General features: G+C 36.2%; 1 protein-coding gene across 3 annotated transcripts; it reads right to left on the minus strand.

Annotated features, from left to right (window-relative positions):
- Nucleotides 1–17,586: 17,586 nt before the first annotated feature.
- ZWINT (ZW10 interacting kinetochore protein) lies at nt 17,587–21,449 on the minus strand. 3 transcript variants are annotated; one of them, XM_003255147.4, is made up of 9 exons: nt 21,369–21,449; nt 20,467–20,557; nt 20,192–20,315; nt 19,861–20,027; nt 19,658–19,714; nt 19,095–19,133; nt 18,736–18,873; nt 18,557–18,639; nt 17,587–18,365 (listed from the first exon to the last, which is right to left on the minus strand). In XM_003255147.4, exons 1-8 carry the CDS (start codon nt 21,407–21,409, stop codon nt 18,598–18,600), a joined length of 699 nt encoding a protein of 232 aa, XP_003255195.2. In that variant the 5' UTR covers nt 21,410–21,449; the 3' UTR covers nt 17,587–18,365; nt 18,557–18,597. The 3 variants fall into 3 exon arrangements, with proteins under 3 accessions (XP_003255195.2, XP_030665166.1, XP_003255194.2); XM_030809306.1 differs by having other exon boundaries at nt 18,736–18,891; XM_003255146.4 differs by having other exon boundaries at nt 18,736–18,910; nt 18,991–19,133.
- Nucleotides 21,450–24,428: the final 2,979 nt, after the last annotated feature.

The following is a 24,428-nucleotide window of genomic DNA, read 5'->3' on the forward strand; positions in this document are numbered from 1 at the left end:
TTTTGTCCCTCGTTTCCTGCATTACTGTCCTTTTTCCCATTAGTTGATTTTTGTCCCAAATGCTTTTGTTTGCTTCTCATTTCCTTTTTTGTATAGTCTGTAAGTATTTTATTTACCATATGAATTAAATTTAACATCCTAAAGTTATAACACTCTAATCTGAATTTATAGTAGCTTAACTTCAATGACATTAAAAAAACTGTGGCCGAGCACAGTGTTTCACACCTGTTATCCCAGCACTTTGGGAGGTCAAGGCGGGCGGATCACCTGAGGTCAGGAGTTCAAGACCAGCCTGGCCAACATGGAAAAACCCTGTCTCTACTAGAAATACAAAAAATTAGTCGGGTGTAGTGGCACATGTCTATAATCCCAGCTACTTGGGAGGCTGAGGCAGAAGAATCACTTGAACCAGGGAGGTGGAGATTGCAGTGAGCCAAGATTGTGCCATTGCACTCCAGCCTGGGCAACTACAGCAAAAAAATCTGTCTCAAAAAAACAAACAAACAAACAAACAAAACAAACCTCTGCTCCTTGACAGTCCTGTCCCCACCCCTTCGTTTTTTCATGTCATAAAATTACATCTCTATATCTTGTATGTCTCAAAACAAACTAATCATTGATTTTTCAATGAATTCATCTCTTACATTGTGTAGAAAAAAATGTGAAGTTACATCCTGGATTGAAGACTGAGAATCCTGGCCAAAAATTCCTAGTTTTTAATTCACATTTGTAATCTTATGTAAAATACATTTTGCAAAATTTATTAACTTTCATCTATTTTTGAATTATTTTATTCAAATTTAAATAGATTCTTCAATGTTTTCATTATTCTTCAGCTTTGTTTTTTCTCCATTATTATTAACACTCATGAGCAGAGAAAGTAACATAAATTAACTACCATGTATATGAAAATGTGAAATAGAGAAATTTTTGAAGAAATGAAAGATAATGGCATTTTGTCTTTGAATAGCATATGGAAATGTTATATAAATAGTAATGCACATTAGACATTTATAAACAATAACAATTTTCAGTTATGTATAAATTATAAGCCAATAAGAGAGGATATTGACAAAAAGAAAGTTTTTAAGCCATTAGTCAATAGTATTATCTTTTTATCTTAAGTAAACTGAGTATTTATAGAATTTTGTTTGCTTTTTGAAATCATTTCAGGTATATTTTGTTCTTTACTTCTCATGTCATGATTGCTGAAATAGAGAAGACACTCCTTCCCTATTGAGGTTGAAGTTGCTCTTCACTGCTCTTTTCCTTCCCTGTTTTATTACATTTTAGCAAAGGTGGGTTTTTTCTCTAAGCTTCTCATATCTCTTTTTATTAAAAACTTGTACCATGTTCTCCTAGGACTGAATCAAAGGATATTTGAGCTGTATCTTGTAATGTTACACTCCAAAGATCCTTCCTGCCAGCAATTCCCTCCAGGAAAACGCCCACAGATGTGATCTAAGTTACATTCAGGGTAAAGTTTGCAGACAACCTATACCATTTTCTGAAAGACTTGGGTATACACATTTGTTTAAGAGTCAATTCTGTTGTCTTAAGTTCTAATAATTTATCCTCATGCATCCTTTGCTATTTCTGTAGAGGATTTCTGATAACCTAATTCAAAATGTTTCAGGTGGATATGCTTCTAAGTTATTTCTTGTTCTCTTTATACTATAATACCTAGATTCAAAATTTAATAACTATCTGATTATAGAATCATAAAGAGTTAGATATATAAGGGCCTTTAGAAATAATTTATTTCAACACTCTCATTTTATAGTTTTGAACTGACTGAGTCCCAAATATATTAGTGTTGGTTATCACCAGGCTTATTATATAAGCCCATGTTTCTCAAAAGCCAATTTGCTACTCTCTGCCCTAAAATGTGCTGACTTCAGTATAAAATGCTGACTTTATTCATGGAAAGAGAGTTGTGCATATATTAATCATTAATTTTAATGGTGCAATCATACATACTCAAAGTTGAAAACATGGAAGAGATCCCTTGGCTGGAAAACAAGAAAAGTCAGTTCTTACTGTACAAACTGTTGTGTTCTACTGTCACGAATTTATATAGGATAGCTCTCAAGGCATTTATATTTGAAAATCTCCTTTGGATCCTTACGAGTCCTTGATTGTAAGAAAAACATATAAATCTTAGATTTTAACAGAAGAAAAATGTAGTGGTAAACAAAAGGCACTTGATGAGAATGTGTGTGTGTGTGTGTGTGTGTGTGTGTGTGTGTATGTGTTTGATTTTTGTTCCTAGTGGTGGCAGTCGGGGAAGGTGTTTAAGGAAGACATAAGCCAAGACTACCCTCAATGTTAACATTCAAATATGATTTTTCAAGTTGTACACATAAAAGTGTACATGGCTTTTGACAGGTCATGTTATGCACCATTCATGGAAAAATGTCTAAAATGCTGTTTGTACTCACCAGATTACATAGGACAGCACCATGTAGTAGGTTTAAAACACCTATTAACTTATGTATTAAAAAATGAAAGTATAGATTATTTTTAAAACTACTGACTTTGTAAGATAAAAATAAAATAAAAAAGACAGTATACTTAAAGAAGTAGAGTATAATAGGACTATATAACTCTACTGAATGCTTACTTGCTAATGGATGTTTTCTTGGATGACAACTTTCTTCCTGTGATGCAGCTAAGCAGAGTACTGGGTCTTGAGACACACTTCTACAATTGAGTAGCTCTGGTTAATCACACAATGTAATAGAATGTGGTCACAGGATGCTAAGGAAAGGAAACACAAGTGAATGAATTTACCTGAAGAAAGCTAATTAGAGAACACAAAGAGGTAGCAGTTGTGTTAATAACACAAAGGTAAAAGTAATTCAAGAGAGAGTGATGTCAACAAGATGTTTGACTAAGAAAGTCCGGGCCCTTATCTCCCTTACTTAAACATTATAACACAAACAACCTGTAAAACTGAATTAAAAAAACCTAGAAAACCTGGATAGATATATAACTAGTAGGTTAATTGAATCAATAAGCAACATTTCCCAACAAAAAACATCCCAGGATCAGATGGCTTCACTAGTGAATTTTACCAAACATTTAAAGAATTAACAACAACCATTCTCAAACTCCTCCCCCTCAAAAAAAATAAAGATGTGGGAACACTCTCTAACTTATTTTATGAGGCTAGCAATACCATGATATCAAAGGCAGACAAAGACATTAAAAGAAAAAAATACAAAATTACAGACCAATATTCCTTATGAATATTGATACAAAAATCCTCAACAAAATACTAGCAAATCAAATTCAAGAGCATATTAAGAGGATTATTCACAATTATTTAATGAAATTTACTCCTAGGGTACAGGACAGGTCAACAAATAAAATCAATCAATGAAACATACCACATTAACAGAATGAAAGAAACCCACATGGTTATCTCAATTGATGAAGAAAGACAGAATTATTTCTGATCTATTCACAGAATTCAATACAATACACTTTCATGACAAAAACACTCAACTAACTAAAAATTGAAGAAGACTACCTCACACAATAAAGGCCATGTATCAAAAGCATTTAGTTAACATCATCCTCAGTGCTGAAAGATGAATAGCTTTTCCTCTAAGATCACAGACAAGGCAAGGATGCCACTGCTTCTATTAAATAAAATATTGAAAGACCTAGCCAGAGCAATTAGGCAAGAAAAATAAATAAAATCCTTTCCAATTGAAAAAGAAGAAATATAATTATCTTTGATCCCAGGTGACATGATCTCATATGTAGAAAACCCAAGAAATTCCACAAGGGAAAAAAATTAGAATAAAATGGATTCAGCAAAGTTGCAGGATACAAAAATCAAACTCCCAAAACAGTGGTATTTCTATACACTAACAATGCATAATTTAAAAAGGAAATTAGGAAAACAATTCCATTTACAATAGCATCAAAAAGAATAAAATACTTAGGAATAAGCTTAACCAAAAAGGCAAAAGACTGGTACATTGAAAACTACAAAAACCTGCCAAAAGAAATTAAAGATACAAGTGGAAAGACATCCCATGTTTATGGACTAGAAAATAATATTTTTAGGATGTCAACACTATCCTAAGTAATCTACATATTCAGTGCAATTCCTACCAAAATGACAATTGCATTACATAAAATAAAAACATAAAAATTCATCCTAAAATTTGTATGAAATCTCAGTGTACCCCGAATAGACAAAATAGTCTTGAAAAAGAAGAAAAAAAATCAAAGGACTCATACTTCCTTATTTTAAAAATTACTACAAAGGTACAGTAATCAGGGTCAAGCACATTGGCTAATGTCTGTAACCCCTGCCCTTTGGGAGTTACAGACATTAAAAAAGGTGGCGGATTACTTGAGGCTAAGAGTTCAAGACCAGCCTGGGCAACATAGTGAGATCTTGTCTCTATAAAATAATTAAAAAAATAGCTGAGTGTGGATGCATGTGCATGTGCCAGTAGTCTAGCTACTTGGGAGGCTGAGGCAAGAGGAATGCTTCAGCCCAGGATGTTCAGGTTGGAGTGAGCCAAGATCTTGCAACTGTATTCCGGCCTGGGTAACAGAGTAAGACCTCATCTCCAAAAAAAAAAAAAAAAAAAAAAAAAAAAAAAGAAAAAAAGCTACAATCAGAAGAGCATGCTACTAAAGGCAGACATCTTAATCAATGAAAAAAAAAATACAGACCACAGGGGGAAAAAAACAAAAAACCTTTGCATATATGGCCAATTTTCGACAAGAGCGTTAAAACCATTCAGTCGCTTTTCGACAAGAGCATTAAAACCATTTCGACAATATTTTCGACAAGAGCATTAAAACCATTCAGTGAGGAAAGGATTTGTCATTTCAACACATGGTACTAGGAGAAGTGAATATTTACATGCAAAATAATTAACTCTTACCTTGTGCCATATGCAAAAATTAACTCAAAAATGGATCAAAGACCTAAATTTAACAAATAAAACAGGATACTTTTGGAAGAATACATAGAGGGAAACTATTGCATTTGATTTTGCATAGAGTTATTGGGTATTACACTAAAAGTAAGGCAACAAAAGAAAAATGTAGACATATTAAACTTCTTCAAAATTTAAAAATTTTATTAATGACGTAATTAATGAAGTCAATAGATAACCCACAGAAGGCGAGAAAGTATGTACTATCATATATTTAATAAAATATTAATATTCAGAATATATATAGAAATCCTACAACTGAAAAACAAAAACAAACTCAATTAAAATATGAGCAAAGGACTTGAATAGATATTTTTTTCAAGAAATGAACATCACTGATGGATGAAAAGGAAATGCAAATTGAAACCACAACGAGGTATCACTTCACACCCATTAGGCTTATTATTATCAAAATAACAAAAAATAACAAGTGTTGATGAGAATGTGGATTTATTGCAATTCTTTTACATTTCTGGTGGGAAGCTAAAATGGTATCTCCACTGTAGACAATAGTATTAAATTTAGAATTTCCATATGATCCAGCAATTTCACTTTGGAGCATATACTCAAAATAATTCAAAGCAGGGACTCACACAGATATTTGTACACCATAGGCACAGCAGCACCAAAAAGTGGATGAAAGGCTAAACAAAATATGGTATATATACACAATGTATTATTTTTAACCTTAAAAAATAAGGAAATTATGTGACATGCTACAACATGGTTGAACTTTGAGGACATAATACTAAATGAAATAATTTAGGCACAAAAAAACAAGTATTGTATGATTCCACTTTTATGAGATACCTAGAACAGTCAAATTCCTAGAAATTAGATGGTAGTTGTCAGTGCCTAGAGGAGAAAGGAATGATGTGTTATGTTTAATGTGTATGAAGTTTCAATTTGTGAAGATAATAGTTCTGGGGCTGGATGGTGATGATTATAACAATGTGAATTTACGTAATGCCACTGAACTGTGCACTTAAAAATAGTTAAAATGTAAGTTTTGGTAATATTTTGTTCAAATATATAAATATATACACAAATATATTTCTGCAATAAAAAATGCATCTATATCTTTTAGAATGTCACACAGTTATTGGGAATGAGACACCCTTACTCATTTGGAGATCATTGTGAAAGCCCCATCCATCTGTCCTTATACATTTCCAATTTCGAATGTATCCTGACAGAGTGCCTGATGAATTCAGTCCATGCCACTGACATATAGGTTAAGAAGTATAAGAAGAACAAACATCATCATACATTGCAAAGAAATAACTTTTGGATACCTATTATGCAATAGCTGCTGTATTTGGCAGTAATAATAAATGGAAAAAGAAGACAAAGTTTTAGCACTAAATTAGAAATGTAAATAATACTTACAATAAAATTTGCTGAGTGTTAAACAGATTGTATGCTCAGGTGCAGTGGAAATCTTGACACTTTGTCCTGAGATATGCTGAAGACAATTGATAAATATATTTTTTAAGGATTTGTCAAAGTGATAAAATATATTTTGTATTTTTAAGATAAACATTATAAAGTTGTGACAGTTTCCCTAACTATAAAACATCTTCTGATTGCTGATACATATCTATCCCATTAAATTGTTATAAAAACAACTAATGAAAATAATGGATATGTACAGTATCAATTAGGAAGAGATGCAATCAAAACATTTCTTATTAAAAGGTTTTTTTGCAATGCACTGCTAACAGTTATTGCTATGGCAACTCAATTATCTTGAAATATTCAGATTACACTGAAACATCATACTATTGAAAATCAACATTTTCACTTTTATTATTTATCATACTTTTAATATAAAAATCACACTTGTTTGAGATTCTTTGTTCAATTTTTCTAAAGGATAATATTAGAAAATATTGTCTATAAGTAAACAGAGTGTTCAAGAACAATGAGTTTAGGAAAAAAATAAGGAAAACCATCCCCAAACCTCACCATCCTATACAGAAATTTGAAATTTGAAAGCAGGTAAAAGTAAATCACTGTAGAGTCTTTAATATAAACTTTACATTTCAAACATGAAAGCTTCAAGAGGAGGATCCAAATAACAAAATTGAATCATAATACTGCAAGTTTTTTTTTTAAACAAATTTTAGAACCATTTATGATGGTGGTTCACTCACCTTCTCATAGGTTCTTCAGGATGCAGGAAACTGACAAACAGGTAAGAGATAGTCATGCAAGTGATATGAGAAGAAAAAACGGGTGGCACAAATGCTGATATAAATGTGTATAATTAAATGACTCACAGCAGGAAAAATGCAGCAACTGAGTAAACACATTTCCCAAAGAAACTACAAGAACAAAATATTCTAAACTCACAGTGACAATTAGAAGTTTCACTGATTTACATACTGGTTGAAGCTGAGCATATTATAAACCTACCAAACAAAACTCTTATCTGGTCAGGGATCAAAGAATTCATTAGTCATGGTAAGACTCATGTTAAAAGAGTTTATAAACATTGGGTATCCTTCAAAATGATTCAAACTGTTTAGTCTTCCTAAGAACATAAGAATATTTTGACAAACCATATATTTTAAACTATAAATAGCTCAGCAATCAATTTCTCAAATCAGGTATGTCTTGGGGTTTAAGCACAGAATATTTGAGATTGAAGTAATAGTGAGTAAAGCACTATCTGGTAACACATTTTTGCATCTTTGATGTGGGAAATGGAGAATTTACTGCAACTAGCATCTCTTCTTTTGACACAAATCCCTCTTAAAGTGGAAATTCCAGTTTAAAATTGTGTGTGCCTACAATTTTTTTTATACTGAAGATAAAGATCTTTCAAAGAGTAGCTTTTCCTAGCCCAACACACGTTTAATTATTATCAACAATAGTTGAAGAGATTTTCCTGAAATATTGGCTTAGGGAAATCAGGATAGTGTTCAGAACGTTTAAACTCTCTGATATCACAACCTCAATATTTCAGTGACTTCATATAATCATAATGTTGTTTTTTTTTTGTTTCCCACGCCTCACTCAGAGTAATCCAACACAGTTATCCTCACTTAAACCATTTTCTTCCAAGTGACAAGGATCCAGGCTCTCTCCATTTTGTGACTCTACTTTCCTCATGCTCCTCAGTGTCCTGTCCATTTAGTCAGTAGACAGAAAAACAGTGGAAGACGGGGTGTGGGAGGATTTCATGAGCTGTAGTTGAAAGTGGTATATATCATTTCTTCCCACACTCTTTTAGCTATAATCCAGTCATATGGCTTCATCTAATCCCAGAGGAGGATAGGGACTGTCACTGAGCTCCGTGTTTGGTGAACAGCCAGTAAATTGGGCAATTTATCTCTTCATAGATAAGGATTTCTATTTTCTGAGTTTATTTCTTGTGGGAACAAAGCAAGATTTTATACTCACTTTATATAACATCATCTGCTTTTCAGGCCTGTGTGTGTGTGTGTGAGCGTGAGCATGTATGAGTTTAATAAAAATATTACTTTGCCAAAACACTCTAAAGCAGAAGTTTGTTTTCATTCTACCATTACTATCTTTTCGGCATCATCTTTCTGCCTCAGGGTGCACATCTTTTTTGACTTCAGATTTAGGCCAGAACACAGTGCTCCCATCACTATATCACACCCGGTTCTTCCTAGTATAACAATACTTTAAACTCATTTCTAGATGTCCAGTCCTTTTCAGAATGTACATGTCTGTTGTTGCAAAGTTTTAAGTATCATCTTGTGGCTTGTTCATATGCTAAAGCCTTAATGAGAAATAGTATAAAGTTTCTCAGAAAATGGTCCCTAAATCCACTACATCATAATCACCTGAGGTATTTGTTAACTTTTGAAAATCTAAACCAGGAATTGAGAATTGCAATCTCCTAGAGATGACTGAAACCTGCGTTTAAAAAAACCCACTTCCAAGTGGCTCTATTGCATATCAAATTTTAAGAACTAAAAGCTCAGTGGTACTATCTTCCAAGATAATACATTTCGATTATTACAGTGACCTTCATATAATTTCATATAACCACATAACAAATGTTATATAGACTTCAGCTTAGATCAAATAAAACAAGTACACTGTTCTCCTCACAAAACTTTAATATTATTCAACTAAGACAAACACCCAAGAGACAAATATCTCTTGAATTCAAAGACAGCACGAAATGTGAATGCTGCTCCTAATACAAAATTTAAAAATGAACCAGGCTGTCATTTAGATTCTTTACAAATAAACAGGAAACTCAGGTAAAAAAATAGCAAACGGCTGATAGCAATCAGAACTGCAACTAAGTTAGATGAGTTTCCTGTAGCTTCCAGGTGTCTTTATAATTGAAATAAATGACTCCTTAAAAAAAAAAGCAAAATAAATTAAATTATGAAGAGAAGGATGCCTGACAACGGTTTAAAATATATGTAAATACATATATATTTTTAATGCATATGACACTTCAAGATACCTAGCTAGATAAACCAAACCAGGTCATCAAACCAGCTTTATAACCTACATTTACAAGATAAAAATTAAGTTAACATTTTTAACAGAAAGTATTATTTTATTGTAAAGTACTTTATTAAAGATGTTTTTCTTAATACCTTTCTTATTGGAAACTAAATTTTCTGGAGATACATAAAATGCAATGCAAAGGCCCAAATCATTTCATTGTTTAAATATAAAACAAAAGGTATGCCTCGAGGGGCATGGAATCCCATGGTTTCAGTTTGTGTCCACACAAAATATATACAGTATGTAATGATGATTGTTAGAATTACCTGAATATTTATTAGCCCTTCCTTTTTGTTGTGATAACATTTCTTTTACTACTTCTACTCTTTCATATCAACACCACCACAGCTGCCACCACACCAAGAGTTAGATTTAGCTAGTTAGTTCCTGAAAATTCTTGAGATGAGGGTAGACACAGGAGTCAAGTGGGTAAAAGAGAAAACCTCTTCTTATAATACCAATGAAACTTTTTATAAATCAAATACCATTTTTATTATTACTTCCTCAAAAGAATTAGAGCACCCTGCTGCTAGTGCCAAGGATGACATAGGCACCTAATGTACAGCACTTTTTCTCTTTAAATTCCAAGAATCTCTGAATACTGTTGAACATAATTGTTAAAATTCATGTTGAGTCTTGTTGAAAAACTATGATTTTGCTAATTAATGTGAAATAGATTACTATTCTTTAATACAAACATTTTGTATTATTCTTTATTAATACAAACATTTAATACAAATTCACTATGGATGAGATTCTTTTTCCATATTTTAAATTCTTAGTCTCTGAAGCCTTGATAAGGAGGCTGTTACTCAGGCACAAGTGATTTTGCATTGCTGAAAATGCTTTCCAATGTTCTTAGGAAGTCATGAGTCTTTAGTGATTAATATACCGAAAAGCACTGAGCTGTGGGATGGGTGGTTCATCACTTTCCAGTAGGTGTGTTTTTATTTTGATTGCTAACTGTGACCATCCAGGAATACTAGTGCCATTTAACTACTTTGGGAATTATTTTGGTGGCTAGAATGTACAGCTATTCATAATTATGGTAATTGTATTTTTAAGTAGTGACTTATTTTTAAGTAGAAGCATTTAAGCATTTAGAAATAGAAGCTCCATTCTGGTGCCACTCCAATGTTGCTTTAGTGTATCTAATTGCCTAAATGGATTTCAGCTCTTTAGCTGCTGTCATCATAGCAAGTCCCAATAATAAGCAATGGTTACTCAGGGAAATGTGAGGATGGAAGCATTTGCACTGCTTTCTAAATGTGAATTCTGCCCAGAACTCATAAATGTGCTCATCGATGGTGTGACTTCTTTGATAACTCTATTTCAAGATACTAAATTGCACCTGGAGATTATTTGACAAAGTAGGAAAGAAAACTTCCAACAGGTTTCCATGGCTTCAGGGTGAAGACTTTGAATCCCTATAGCCATCTGGGTAAAGATAAAAAGCCCTTGTGAACTCACTATTCCCATTTCCTCCTTTCCATCCTCTGCTCCAAACTCTGCTTGGCCACTTGCATTCCTGATTCTATCAGTCTCTCACTTCCTTTATTTCACTTATGTTTCCCCTGCTTAGTATTACAGATTATCCTTGGTGCCGCCAAAACATCCTGCTTCTTGGTCTTTGAAAATAATAAACATCGTTTTCATAGAATTATTTTTCATATATTTTTTTCTTTCCTGACTCCAAATTTAAACTCAAAGAGGGTAGGACTATTGAGTTTTTTCTTTTTTTTGAGACGGAGTCTCACTCTGTCACCCAGGCTAGAGTGCAGTGGCGTGATCTCGGCTCACTGCAAAGCTCTGCCTCCCGGATTCACACCATTCTCCTGCCTCAGCCTCCCGAGTAGCTGGGACTACAGGCATCCGCCACCTCCCCTGGCTAATTTTTTGTATTTTTAGTAGAGATGGGGTTTCACTGTGGTCTCAATCTCCTGACCTCATGATCCGCCCGCCTCGGCCTCCCAGAGTGCTGGGATTACAGGCGTAAGCCACCGTGCCCGGCCGAGTGGTTTCTTTGTAAAAGATTCTTAGAAATTATGTTCAGCACAGAGCTGACTTTCAATAAATGTTTGTTGAAATCTGCCTCTGGATAATTTCATCTATTGGAAGCTAAGCTTAAGGGGCAGCTCTTTGTAAAATATTCCCTAATACTATACAATGAGCATTTCGTAAGTAAGTATATTTAATGTTGAAGGTACTGGTGTATGTTCATTTGTGGATGCAAAGATGTTATGTCCCTGTGTACAGGAATTAGGAGAGTAAGTGGTTAATGGCAGCGTCTGAATCTGAGAAATACCATAATATCCTTCAAGTAGTCACTTCTTCCATCTTATTTCCATTCTCCCTGGCTATGTTATGTATGTATATATGTATACATACTGACAGACAGGACTAGCTGGATTTCCTAGGCCAACTAAGAATTCTTAAGCCTAGCTGGGGAAGGTGACCGCACCACCCTTTAAATATGGGGCTTGTAACTCAGCTCACACCCAACCCATCAGGTAGTAAAGACAGCTCACTAAAATGCCAATTAGGCTAAAAACAAGAGATAAAGAAATAATCAAATCATCTATCACCTGAGGGAACAGGGGGAGGAACAATGATTGGGATATAAACCCCAGGCATTCGAGCTGGGAGTGGGCAGCCTCCTTTGGGTCCCCTCCCATTGTATGGGAGCTCTGTTTTCACTATTAAATCTTGCAACTGCACACTCTTCTGGTCTGTGTTTGTTCTGGCTCGAGCTGAGCTTTCACACACCGTCTACCACTGCTAAATGCCACTGTCGCAGACCTGCCACTAACTTATATCCCTCCAGATCCGGCAGGGTGCCTGCTGCCCTCCTGATTCAGCGAGGCATCCATTGCTGCTCCCTATCGGGCTAAAGTCTCGCCATTGTTCCTGCACAGCTAAGTGCCCGGGTTCGTCCTAATCAAGCTGAACCCTAGTCGCTGGGTTCCACGGTTCTCTTCCGTGACCCATGGCTTCTAATAGAGTTATAACACTCACCACATGCCCCAAAGTTCCATTCCTTGGAATCCGTGAGGCCAAGAACCCCAGGTCGGAGAACAAATGGCCCGCCACCATCTGGGGAGCGGCCCACCATCATCTTGGGAGCTTGAAGAACAAAGACCCCCCTGTAACAATACCACATACACAGACATGTTCTATATTTTTACGGTTGAATTTCTCTAGTGAATTTATCATTTCTTTCCTTTTCCTCTTATTTCCCTGTTGAAAACATAAACAAAGTTATGCTTTGTAATTATTAACATTAGAATTTTCAAGCTAGAAACCCATGTATCTTCCCCCACAGTCTATTATCTTTATGAAGTAACAGAATGAAACCACCAGAGATAATGCTGTATTTCAGTAAATAAATTATTTCAAATTACTTTTATCCAACCCTCATACACATGGAGACTGTGGATAGGCTTCTATCCCCAAAAAGAAGTATTTTTCCTCAAATGCCTATATAAAAAATAAATTATTGTTCAGTGATTAGTTATACGATAAGGATGAATATTTAATATCACTGCTTTTTAACTAGACTAATAAAATCGACATTTACTGTTTGGAAAGATTAGACCCAGTTTTACAATAAAATTTCATATATTGGATAACCTGGAGAATCTACAGAATATTTTAAACAATAATTCATTTTTCCAGAAAACAAATTATTTCAATTCATGTTATTTTTTATAGTACATACAAAGAGAACAAATATGTTTACAATAAATTATATTTTTTATGGTTTATTTATTTTAAACATTTTAGTGATAACCTTGTCTTTCTAATAGTCCTATCACTTTCTGAAAGCATCATCCTGAATTTCCTCTGGTTTTACCAATCATAAAACATGATTTTAGGTATATAGTAATCTACCCACTTAAACAATCAACTTCTACATTTGGGTATAATTACTACATAACTCATGATGAAATGAATTACACACACCTTGGGTAGTGTGTTTCCTAAAGTCCATCTGACAATTTAAAATTTAAAAATGCATACAAACATGGCATCCAAAGTTCAGTCTTTGTATATTACAGAGGTCTATGAAGATTAAGGTTTTTTGCTTTTTCATAATTTTGTTAACAGTTATAAATTTAAGGACATAACAAATTTATGACAGTTTTAAATTGGCCTCAAAACAATCTAGGATAGTCAGGGTTTCAAGAGCAAATTGTATCAGTGGGGCATGTTTGTTAATTAATGAATTACAAACCCAAACAGGAAGTTCCTCAGAGCCCAATGTTCTATCTATAAAAAGGGTCATTTAAAAACTGGACTGGGAATCATAATGAAATAAAATTATTTAATTTCACATTCTATTAATATCTCAGAACTTATATATAAAAGAGAGAAATAAAGAGGCTCAGAGACATAAACATTCAATACAAGTTACAGAAATTCTGTAAGACAAGAATGAGGTGATTTAACCTCAGAAAGGCTCTACAATAGGAGAAAATTAACATTGTGTGTAAATAGTTACGGAATTTTCAGAGTTAGCAGAAACTTCTCAGATGTTATCACTAACACACGTTGTAGATATTTTATTCCCTTTTGGAAAAACAAGCTCATAAAAACAATACTTCAATAAAATATATACGCCTAGTATTGTATGATGTACTGGTAGCACAGGGAAGAAAGCCATTTATTTTTAGAGATATTCAAAACCCTCACTGATAACACTGCTGCAAAAAGTACAAGTTTAGCACTATAAGAGTTAAAGAGCAGCGGAAAATGCCCATCTTGTTATGGCAGGGGAGAGTATTAGAAATGAAACCTTAATTTTATAAATTTCGAAACTGTACAGACACAATGTGCAGTATTGGCTTTGCTGACACTATCTGGGATAATAAGAATATTTACCTGATAGAATAAGTCACATAAATATAGAAGAGCTTAGTAATTTTAGGAGGATACTCTGAACAAGTTTTATCTCTCTCATGCTGTTTTTTAGAAACTGATCCTAGCGACTGGTTAGATAAAAATGATCAGAAATACTGAATGCAATGTGTTAAATGATTTTCAATGTTTAGAACTCTGTTAGAAAAAAATAATATTTTGGAAAAAGTAGATGCAATAGAAGTCATAATATAGAAGTAAAATGTTTTTTTGGGTGTTACTTCTGTGAAATCTCATACACACTTCCAAGACACACTTAAAAATTTGGAATACCTCCTGTATGCATTGTGTTCCTTTTTCATTTTTGGCAACCATTTACATTTTCACCAATGTTTGTGGATCTACTCTCTATAGGATTTTTCTTGAACTTGTGGGTTTAGTGATGAACAAAAATGATAAAATCTCTTCCCTGTAAGAACATATATGATTATGCATATACATAAGCCTATATGTAACCAATAAATTTTAAGGAACAATATTCAGAGGTGTCATACCATTTGAAGCAAATATTCCGAATAAAAGAAGTAACAGTAAGATTACAAAATTTGGTACATTAAAAATAACAAAGAAAATTATCTTAAATCCATTGAGGAACTAAACACTATTACAAATACATTTGAGAGGCAAGGGCAACAAAGGAAACCTTCTTGATTTAAAATAAAATCAATACTAAAATTATAATCTATTTAGAAATAATCAATGGCCTATGTATTAAAATATATGAATTATTCTCAGAGTGGTGGTCAAATAAAAATGTAAATATGTAAGTGCGTTTGTTGGACTATAAGAACATATATGTATTATCAAATATTAATTTTTAAAAATCCTACAAATATTAAAAATTAAAGCAGAAGAGAATAATAAAGACAAAAAATAATTAAAAGAATGTATTAAAAGCAACATTAAAGAAAATAATCCAATACCTGTGCTTTTGAAAGACATATAAAGTAGAAAAAAAAAGCCTCTGGGAAATACTAATAAGAAAGAAAATAAACAACAGGAATGAAAAATGAGATAGCACACAAATATAAAAAACATTAAAAACATTCATTTTAACATTTCTAAGTTATACAGGTAATGCCCACAAGCTATTGACAGAAGTTAACACAAATTATCTCAATTTTGTATCAGGCCATAACGGTAAAATTCAGGAAAAATAGGCAGCTCAAAGTAAAACTACATGAACTATATTAAACAGGGAGCATGAGAGGCCAATAAAGTTATATATTATGAACCTTTCGAAAAAAGATAACGAAGTGTCCATATATTAAGATAATAAAAAATAAGCTCGTATGTATATGTACTATGTAGTCAAATACATCAAGAATTTAAAAAAAAAATTAAAAAGCTCAAAATGTAAGCCAGAAGAAAATATTCAAAAGCAGTAGTAAATTGAGATCTAATACAACTTACTGAAATGAAAATCAAAGATCAAAAATTAAGAAACTGATGAAAAAACAATAGCTTGGCTATATAAAGTTAAAATAGACTTAGAAAAAGCATCTAGAACACAATCTAAAGAGAAAGAGCAATGGTAACTACAAAATAAAGTTTGCATGACATGAAGAAAAAAGTTAGAAAATTTGATCAATGTCTAATTGGCATCTTAGAATAGGCTAATACAAAAGACGTAAGAGTGTTTTTTAAACAGATAAAGCTGAAAATATTCCAGAATTGTTGAAAGAGTGGCAATTTAGAAAAGCTCAACTAATTGCAAACAGAATGAATAAATAAACCAGAGTCCCAAACTATTCACAATGTAGTAAAACTATAGAGCACTAAATACAGGTGTTATAAGCACCAACTTGGTAAAAAATGCATAGGAAGGGCTTTTAAACTGAGAGTTGACTTCTCATCATCAAGGATCAAAACTAGATGACCAGAGAATCAGTGAGTTAATCTTCAATGTGTTAAGTCAAATTGCCTACCAAGCATTCTCTACATAATAAAAACAATTCTCAAGAATAAGGATGAAATAAAAATATTTTCATAGTAAAATTTAAAACATTATACAGTCTACGAACTCTAAGGGAAATTCTGAGACATTTATTTCAGATGGAAAAAGTATTCCACATGAAAGCTCTGAAATGTAAAAATAATGTGGGCAAAAATAGTAAATACATTAGTAATAAAGCATTGACTGTATAAAATAATTTAAAAAATTAATTTATGAGAACACAAACAGGCTAGAAGTAATAAACGGGACAAAAATACCTTAATAGTTTAGAGTGGGATGATCTATCAATGGTTTCAGCTGTTTAGGCTTCATTTATTAAGAAAAGGATCAAGAGTCTTTAATTCTTTAACTAACTTGAGACATTGCTAACTATGAAAGCTAAACTAGCAGGTCTAAATTAGACCTTCTAAACAAACAAACAAACAAAAAGCATGAAAAAACAATAAAAAAAAAATTAAAAGGCATGAAAGGGATAAATAAAAAGCCAAGAGAAAGCAAATAAAAAATTGACACAACTAGAAAATCATAAAGACAAATGTGACAGGTTTTTTTTATAAATAACCCTTTAAATGCTGTATACAAGTGGTAAATATAAAGAAAGGTTGAAACTAAAAAAGAATGGAAATTCAAGAGAAAGGATGTCAAGCAAAGGGTAACCAAAAGAATTGACAAAGTTATATTAATATTAAAACTATTAGTCTTCAAGGTTAAACACATTAGCCTATAGATGAAGCAGGCTACCACACAAAGGTAAGAGTTCAGTTCAGAAGAAAAATATAAATGTAAATTTACATATACCTTAATAAAGTAGCTGCAAAGTATGTAAGAAAATGGAACTATAAAGAGAAATGAACAAATCCACTATCATAGTTGGAGATTTGAACACACCTCTCTCAGGTGATATTCAGACAACGAAAAATTAAGTATATAAAAGACATAAATTGAAACAAAAATTGCAAACATAATCTAATAGAAAATACTACACACAATCTAAAATGCATTCTTTCCAAACCTATGTGAAACATTAAAACAGATGACATCAAGGCTATAATTCACTCACCAAATTTCAAAGTTTGTTAAATAGATATTCTCTGACCAAATTAAACTTAGATTATCTTCCCACAATCAATAGAAGACCAAATTATTTTTCAAAGAAATTTATGAATCAATGAAATAATTATAACAGAATATAGAAAATGCTATGAATTGAATGATTATGAAAATAAAGGAAGTCAGAAGAAATGTATAGCCTTAAATATTTATTTGAGAAAACAAATAAAGATCCAAATACATGAGTTGATCATCTGATAAAAATAAGAGTCGACAAAAAAGGTACATCTTCTCCATCCGAAAACAGAAAGTAGGAAACGATCAAGGTATCACTAGAGGTCAATGAAACAAAACATACAATAGCGGATGACAAAAGTCAATCTCTGAATCTTTGAAAAGAATATAATAAATGAACATCTGAAACCAGTGATCGAGAAATGTTTTAGGTAAGGTACAAAAAGATACCAAGAATGTTAACACTAGGCTATACATCCTAAAAGTCACATGAGTTCACTGTTATAACTCTGGTTCACAGCAAGAACCTTAGCACAAAGAAAGGACTCAACAAACATTTGGATCCATGAATAAAATTTGGATTAGTGAACAAATTATCTTCCCACATATAAGCACCTGCCTAAAACATTCTCCTACTCCTTGAATTAAATTCAGCATGTCTGCATCACAGGGGGAAGCAACCCCTGAGGCCCAAGGCCAGTACCCCTTCCCCATCTGCTCACCCTGTGTTCAAACCAGTCCCAGCTCCTGTCATGTTATTGGCTTCTGAGTATCTGTATTAATAGTTCTTCCTGCCAGCATATGAAGATGAACAAATACGCAACTGAGAGAGATCCAGGGCTTTTAATCCACAGATGCCAGAGCTTGCTGGGATGTAGTCAGAAATCAGGCTGAACTCAGGAGTTCATAGTCTTTCCTGTAATGATGGTTGGGAGGTGAGGGAAGTCAGAGGCCTGGGGAAGAAGACAGGGGTTAGCTCTGGGTGGGCTGAGCATGGGAATGAGGTGTAACATAAGCTCTTTCCTGTTCCCACCATCCATCTATTCCATGGGTAGCAGAGCTCAGATGCAGAGAGAGGTAAAGCAGGCTTTCCCTCCTTCCACACTTGCAGTCCAGGGACACCAAGGCCTGAGTTGGGTCTGACCTGTTCTAGGATCTTTCTCCATGCTGCTGTCCTCCAGGAAGTCATGGCAAATTTGCATCTCCAGCAGGTTGTAGAATGACAGCCTTGGAGAAATACAGTATAGACAGTGGGTAAGGCCAATCTCCCAGCTTCTGTCTCCACCTGCCTGCCCATGCCCACCTGTTCCATCTCTCATTTACCTTGAAGGACACACCAGGGTCTCTCCCCATGGTGTCTCCTGTACTCTGCTCCTGGGGTCGAGTCAGCTGCTGGGGTTTATCATCTGGAAGATTCTCTGCCTCAGCCTCAGCCTCAGCCTCAGGGAACAACAGCTTACCCTGCAGGGTATACAGAAGCTGGAGGAAGGTCTGACACCTGCGAAGAGGAGGTAAGTGTGAAGGAAAGGAATCTCGGCTGGACCATTCTGAATCTGCAGCCCATGCTCCCAAACTTACCTCTGCAGCTTGTCCCGCTCCTGTTCTGCCTGCTGCTTCAGGTTTCCAAGTTTCTGAAACACCCCCTCAAGCTCCTGCTGAGTCCCTGTCTTACGCTCCCTCACCTCCGCAGAAACCTCCGCCAGATGCTGCAGATGCTTCTCCTGCCAGGAGTGAGCGTGCAGACATTATGCATCAGATGTTGAGGTCTTAGAAACTCCCTCCAACCCCTCCAACCTACACCCAGCTCAGGGCTCAGGCTCAATGATGTAAAGAGGGACTCTATTCACTTCAGGGTGGAGTAGGGGCCTAGAGAAAAGGAAAGATGAGAACGAGCTGTTCTAGGGTGAGGCATTCTTGAGGGGGGAGGGGCACAAAGGTGATAACACTTATTTAACTTGCTATGTGCCAGGTACTATTTTAAGCCCTTGCTGTAATGATCATTTAATCATCTTAATAACTCTCTAGAGTAGGTGTTATTATTGCCTCCATTTTAGATTAAGAAACAGAAAGGTGACCTGCCCAAGGTCATGCAGTGGTAAGTGGTGATACTGAGATTCAAGCCCATGTTGGTATTTATATTATAGTGCCTCAAAGGAGGAAGCGAAAAGGTTTTCTAGACAGGGGACACAGCCGATACAATGGCATGGTGGTGGGAAGGGATATTCTCCTAGGGGGATGAACCTACCTGTTGTAGCTGCCACTGGTTCTGGGCTGCTCTGCGTTTCTCCATGGCCATTTGTTTCTACAAGGGAGAAAGACCAAGAGAAGTCTATTTTTTCTGGCTGGAATTTTGGGAGATTGCAAGCTGGCACAACTCAGCTTGCTCACTCTTTCCCTCTTCCTATCTGACTGCCCTTCCCTCCCTGTACTCAAGACCCCTGGGTGTACCTTGGCCTGGAGCTGCTCAAAGGCTTCCTGGAGTTGTGTCCGTTTCCTCTGAGCTTCCTCCATCTGAGTCAGGGCCTTGGTGAGGCCAATTTTGATGGCCTCTACGTGCTCCCTGTAGGTGGCCTTCAGCTCTTTCCATTGTTCCTTAGCTGCAATTGCCTTCTGTCCTGAGATGAGCCACCAGGAATGAAAACATGAGTGAGGGTGGCCTGCTAGCCTGCCTCCCTGCAACACTGGGCCTCCTTCCCATCTGCCAAATGGGAGACCTAACTGAAATCCTCCTTCGTTCCCCACTCAGGCCAGCTGCTCCTCCAATCCCCTGCCTACTCACGGCTCGTGTCTTCAGAAGCCAAGGGGTCCAGACCCTTAGCAGTGTCCTCCTGAGCCAGGATGTTCTGCAGGAAATCCACTACCTGAAGCTGGCTGCAGAGCAGCTTGTCTTTCTTCTGAGAGTCCTGCTCAGAGGGAGGGCAGAGACAGGGAACATCCTTACCTCCTTACAGGTTTCCTTAAGTCTGCTCTCTGCCAATGCTGCCCTGTATTTTAGTAAGAGGAGCCAGGACCAGACCCTGGATTCTGAAAGGCTCGCTCTCATCTTATACATACCACCACAAACTCAACCACCATCTTGGCTGGCAGTTCTGCCTCCTCCTGCAGGCCTACAGGTTCCAGGATGCCTGCCACCTCAGCCAGGACCCTGGAGGGGCAAGGAAACACAGGAAATTGCAGTTTCTTGTGGTGCTAGATCTACAGTTCGTGTGTGTACACAAACAAATGTGGATGTGTAATCAGTATATATAGTATTGAGAGTCTTGCCTTGACCAGAGTTTGCATAAGGGCCTGAAGGGCCCACAGCCTGCAACCAGGAATGGCGTGCATAGAGGGCATACGGTGGTAATACGTGCCAAAAGGAAAATCAGCAGGGCTAGTGGATAAGGAGTTTGAGGAAAGCGCTGAGATTTTAAATAGGGAGTGTCTCACTGAAGAGAAACCATTTGAGTCAGGATGTGAAGGAAGCCAGGGAGATATGCATGGAAGGGGAAGAATGCTGGGCCTTGGGATCCCTCCTGGCACTGAGCACCAGCCTTGGGGCAGGGTCTTGGAATAGCTGAGAAAGGACTCACGGCAAAGGGCTGGATGCCTGGGTCTACTCTAGGGTTTTTCATTATTAGGGACTGGAGCAGTCTACGAAGGGGCAGGGATGGGGATAAGAAGTGATTGGGAATGTGTCGTGTTGGGACAAGAAGACAGAAGTGAAACCGTCTCCTAGAGCACATCCTGTGGAGTACGTGGATGTGGGGAGCGGCGAACGGTCCCCCAAAGGCCGTACTCCTGGAACAGGCAACAGTCACCTCAGGAACCTAAGACGGGACTGTGGTGAGGATCACTTCACGGCAGGGTCGAACTTCAACAGCTGTACAGGGTCCTGGGCACCAATCATTACACATAGGGGCCCACAAGGTCCTCCCAGGCCCGGCCCCAGCTGCCACTGAGCCGCAAAAACTTACTCTAGGGCTGCAGCTTCCGCCTCTGTTTCCGCTGCCTCCATCTTTCCAGGCGCCAAGTCCAGCTGCCTTCCCACAATCCCTAGGTTTACTTTGAAGTCACAGTCGACTTCGCGCCGGGGCAGGCGATTGGCTGCAGGGTTTAGTGGGCGGGCATCAAGAACCACTGTGCGCTCTAATTGGCAGGCGCGGATTCGCACGTTGGCGTGCTTCGCTTCTTGACGCAAGCGCGGTTATGGCTAGGCGCGCACGGGTTCTGCGCCTGCGCGCTAGTCCGTACGGGGTGCCAGAGACTGTAAGTGGGGCTTGAGCTCGGCCGCGCGCCTGTGGAAGTTCTTTCTTTACTCGAAAGAGGGAAAGCATTTCCTTGAGTTTGCATTTTAGGGGAAACTTACAGCATTGACACTGTATTTAAAATATTCACTACTGCTGTAGAAAAAAAAAAACAAAAACGAAAAACAGTGGGGTTGTTTCTAAGACCCTGGGAATCAGTAAAGAAGAATAGTGATCCGGGAGATACTGGAAGCAAATGATCTGAGCTCAAAAAGCGAGCTACTTTCAGAGATATTAGTATTTTATAGATGCGATACAGGAGAGTGAACTCAAGCAGAGCCCAGCGGATTGCCTGCGTTGGCAAAATAGAACAGATATTCTGGGGAGACCAAGGTAGGTAATGTTCTTTGCAGAGTACAGGAGAAAGAGAACTGCTGAGAGAGAACTTGGTATTCATTCAGTTGAGTACTGAGCAGTATGTGTCTCAAGAAACTAGCCAAAAGATTTTTAAAGATACCAGGACATGGCCGGTCGCGGTGGCTCACACCTGTAATCCCAGCACTTTGGGAGTCTGAGGCAGGTGAATTACGAGGTCAGGAGTTCGAGACCAGCCTGGCCAACATGGTGAAACCCCCGTCTCTACTAAAAGTACAAAAAAAATTAGCTGGGCATGGTGGCGGGCGCCTGTAATCCCAGCTGTTCGGGAGACTGAGGCAGGAGAATTGCTTGAACCCGGGAGGCTGAGGTTACAGTTAGCCGAAATTGCGCCACTGCACTAAAGCCCTGGTGACAGTGCGAGACTCCGTCTCAAAAAAAAAAAAAAAAAATATATATATATATATATAGACATTACAGAGGGTCAGAAATAGTCTCTATTTCCACTAACCAGGCTGGAAAACTTCATAGTCCATAGGACGTTGGACAGAGTACACACAAAAAAAGTCTTGATTTAATAGTTGTTTACTAATTATTTAGTAGGCAGTAATTAGTCCTAGCTGATCAGTGCTGTAGTGCCATCTAACTCTTAAAAGTAAGACCCAAATGCATCAAACTTAACAAACCATGACAGATGACAAGACCAAACTTAAGCAGTATTTATAGAAATAGAAAAATGTTCACCAACCAATTAAGGTGCAATTTACATATGGCATACAAAGAAAAATTACCAAGCTTGCAAAAAGAAAAAAAAAAAAAACACATAATGAGGAGAAAAATCAATTGCTGATCAGAACTGAAGTAATGTTAGAATCAACAGGCAAGGACATTAAAACAGTTATTGTAACTATATCCCATATCTTCAAAAAGATATCAGAACTATAATGAAAAAGGTAAGTGGTGCTAAGGATGTAAAGAAAGTGGAATTCTCATGTTGATGATGGAAATGTAAAATGGTGCATAGGCTTTAAACATAGAGTTACCATATGAGTCACAATTTCACTCCTAGTTATGTATCCAAGACAAATAAAAACATGGGGACACAAAAGTACACAAACCTCTATAGCAGCATTATTCACAAAAGCTGAAAGGTAAAAACAACCCAAAGGCCCATTAGCTGGTGAGTGAAAATGCATACTTTCATTCAATGAAGTATTAATCAGTAATAAAGAGAACTTTATTACATGCTAAATAATGGTTACTATATGCTAAAATATGAATGAACCTTGAAAATATACTAAGTGAAAGAAGCTAATTACAAAAGACCACATAATATATTATTTCATTTATGTGAAATGTCTAGATTTGACAAATCTATAGCAACAGAAAGTAAATTTATATAGTGCTTGTCCAGGGCTGGGGATTGGTGGGAATAAGAGGTTGAGAGAGTATGGGGAGGGACTGCAAATGGATATAGTGTTTCTTTTAAAGGGATAAATAAAATGTTCTACAATTAGGTTATGGTGAAGGTTGTACAATTCTATACAGAAAACCACTAAATTTACACTTTATTGCTGTCATAAAAGCTGTTAAAAAAAGTTAACCAAAGACACAATACTTGTAATAAAGACCTAAATCAAACTTGTAGAGGTGAAAACTACAACGTGATAGATGGAATTAGATGGTATTAATAGTATGTTACACATTGCAGAATGAAAGTGAAACACAGCTCTAGAGAAACTACCGAAAATCAATCACAGAATATTAAAAAATGAAAATAACATGAACAAATCAATGGTGAGCTGTGAGACAACTTCTAACAGCCTAATAATATACTTGAAAGTGGTGTCTCTGAGAGAGAGGCAAGGGGAGAGGACAAGAAAACATAATAAAGACCAAAAAATTTGAAATGTGATGAAAAATATAAATTCATATATTCAAGAAGCTTCACAAATCTCAAACACAAGAAATATTAAGCAAATGACATCAAGTTATACCATAATTGCATAACTCAAAACCATTGATAAAAAATTGTAAAGTAATTAGGGGTGTTGGGGCACATGTTACATAGAAACAAAGATAAGGATTACGGGAGATTTCTTCTTGGAACAATGCAAGCAAGACAGTAGAGTAACATCTTTCAAGTACTGTAAGAATAAAAAAAAAGCAACCTTGATTATTATTTCCAGCAAACATCTTTCAAAAATGAAGGCTAACTAGGCCGGGCGCAGTGGCTCACACCTATAATCCCAGCACTTTGGAAGGCCGAGGCAGGCAGATCCGTGTTGGTCAGGCTGGTCTCGAAGACCTGACCTCAGGTTATCTGCCCGCTTCAGCCTCCCAAAGTGCTGGGATTACAGGCATGAGCCACCGCACCTGGCCTTCAATTTCTTGAGGATCTGTAGTAATTTATCC

The sequence above is a fragment of the Nomascus leucogenys genome, chromosome 3, assembly GCF_006542625.1.
Source record: "Nomascus leucogenys isolate Asia chromosome 3, Asia_NLE_v1, whole genome shotgun sequence".
NCBI lineage: Eukaryota > Metazoa > Chordata > Mammalia > Primates > Hylobatidae > Nomascus > Nomascus leucogenys.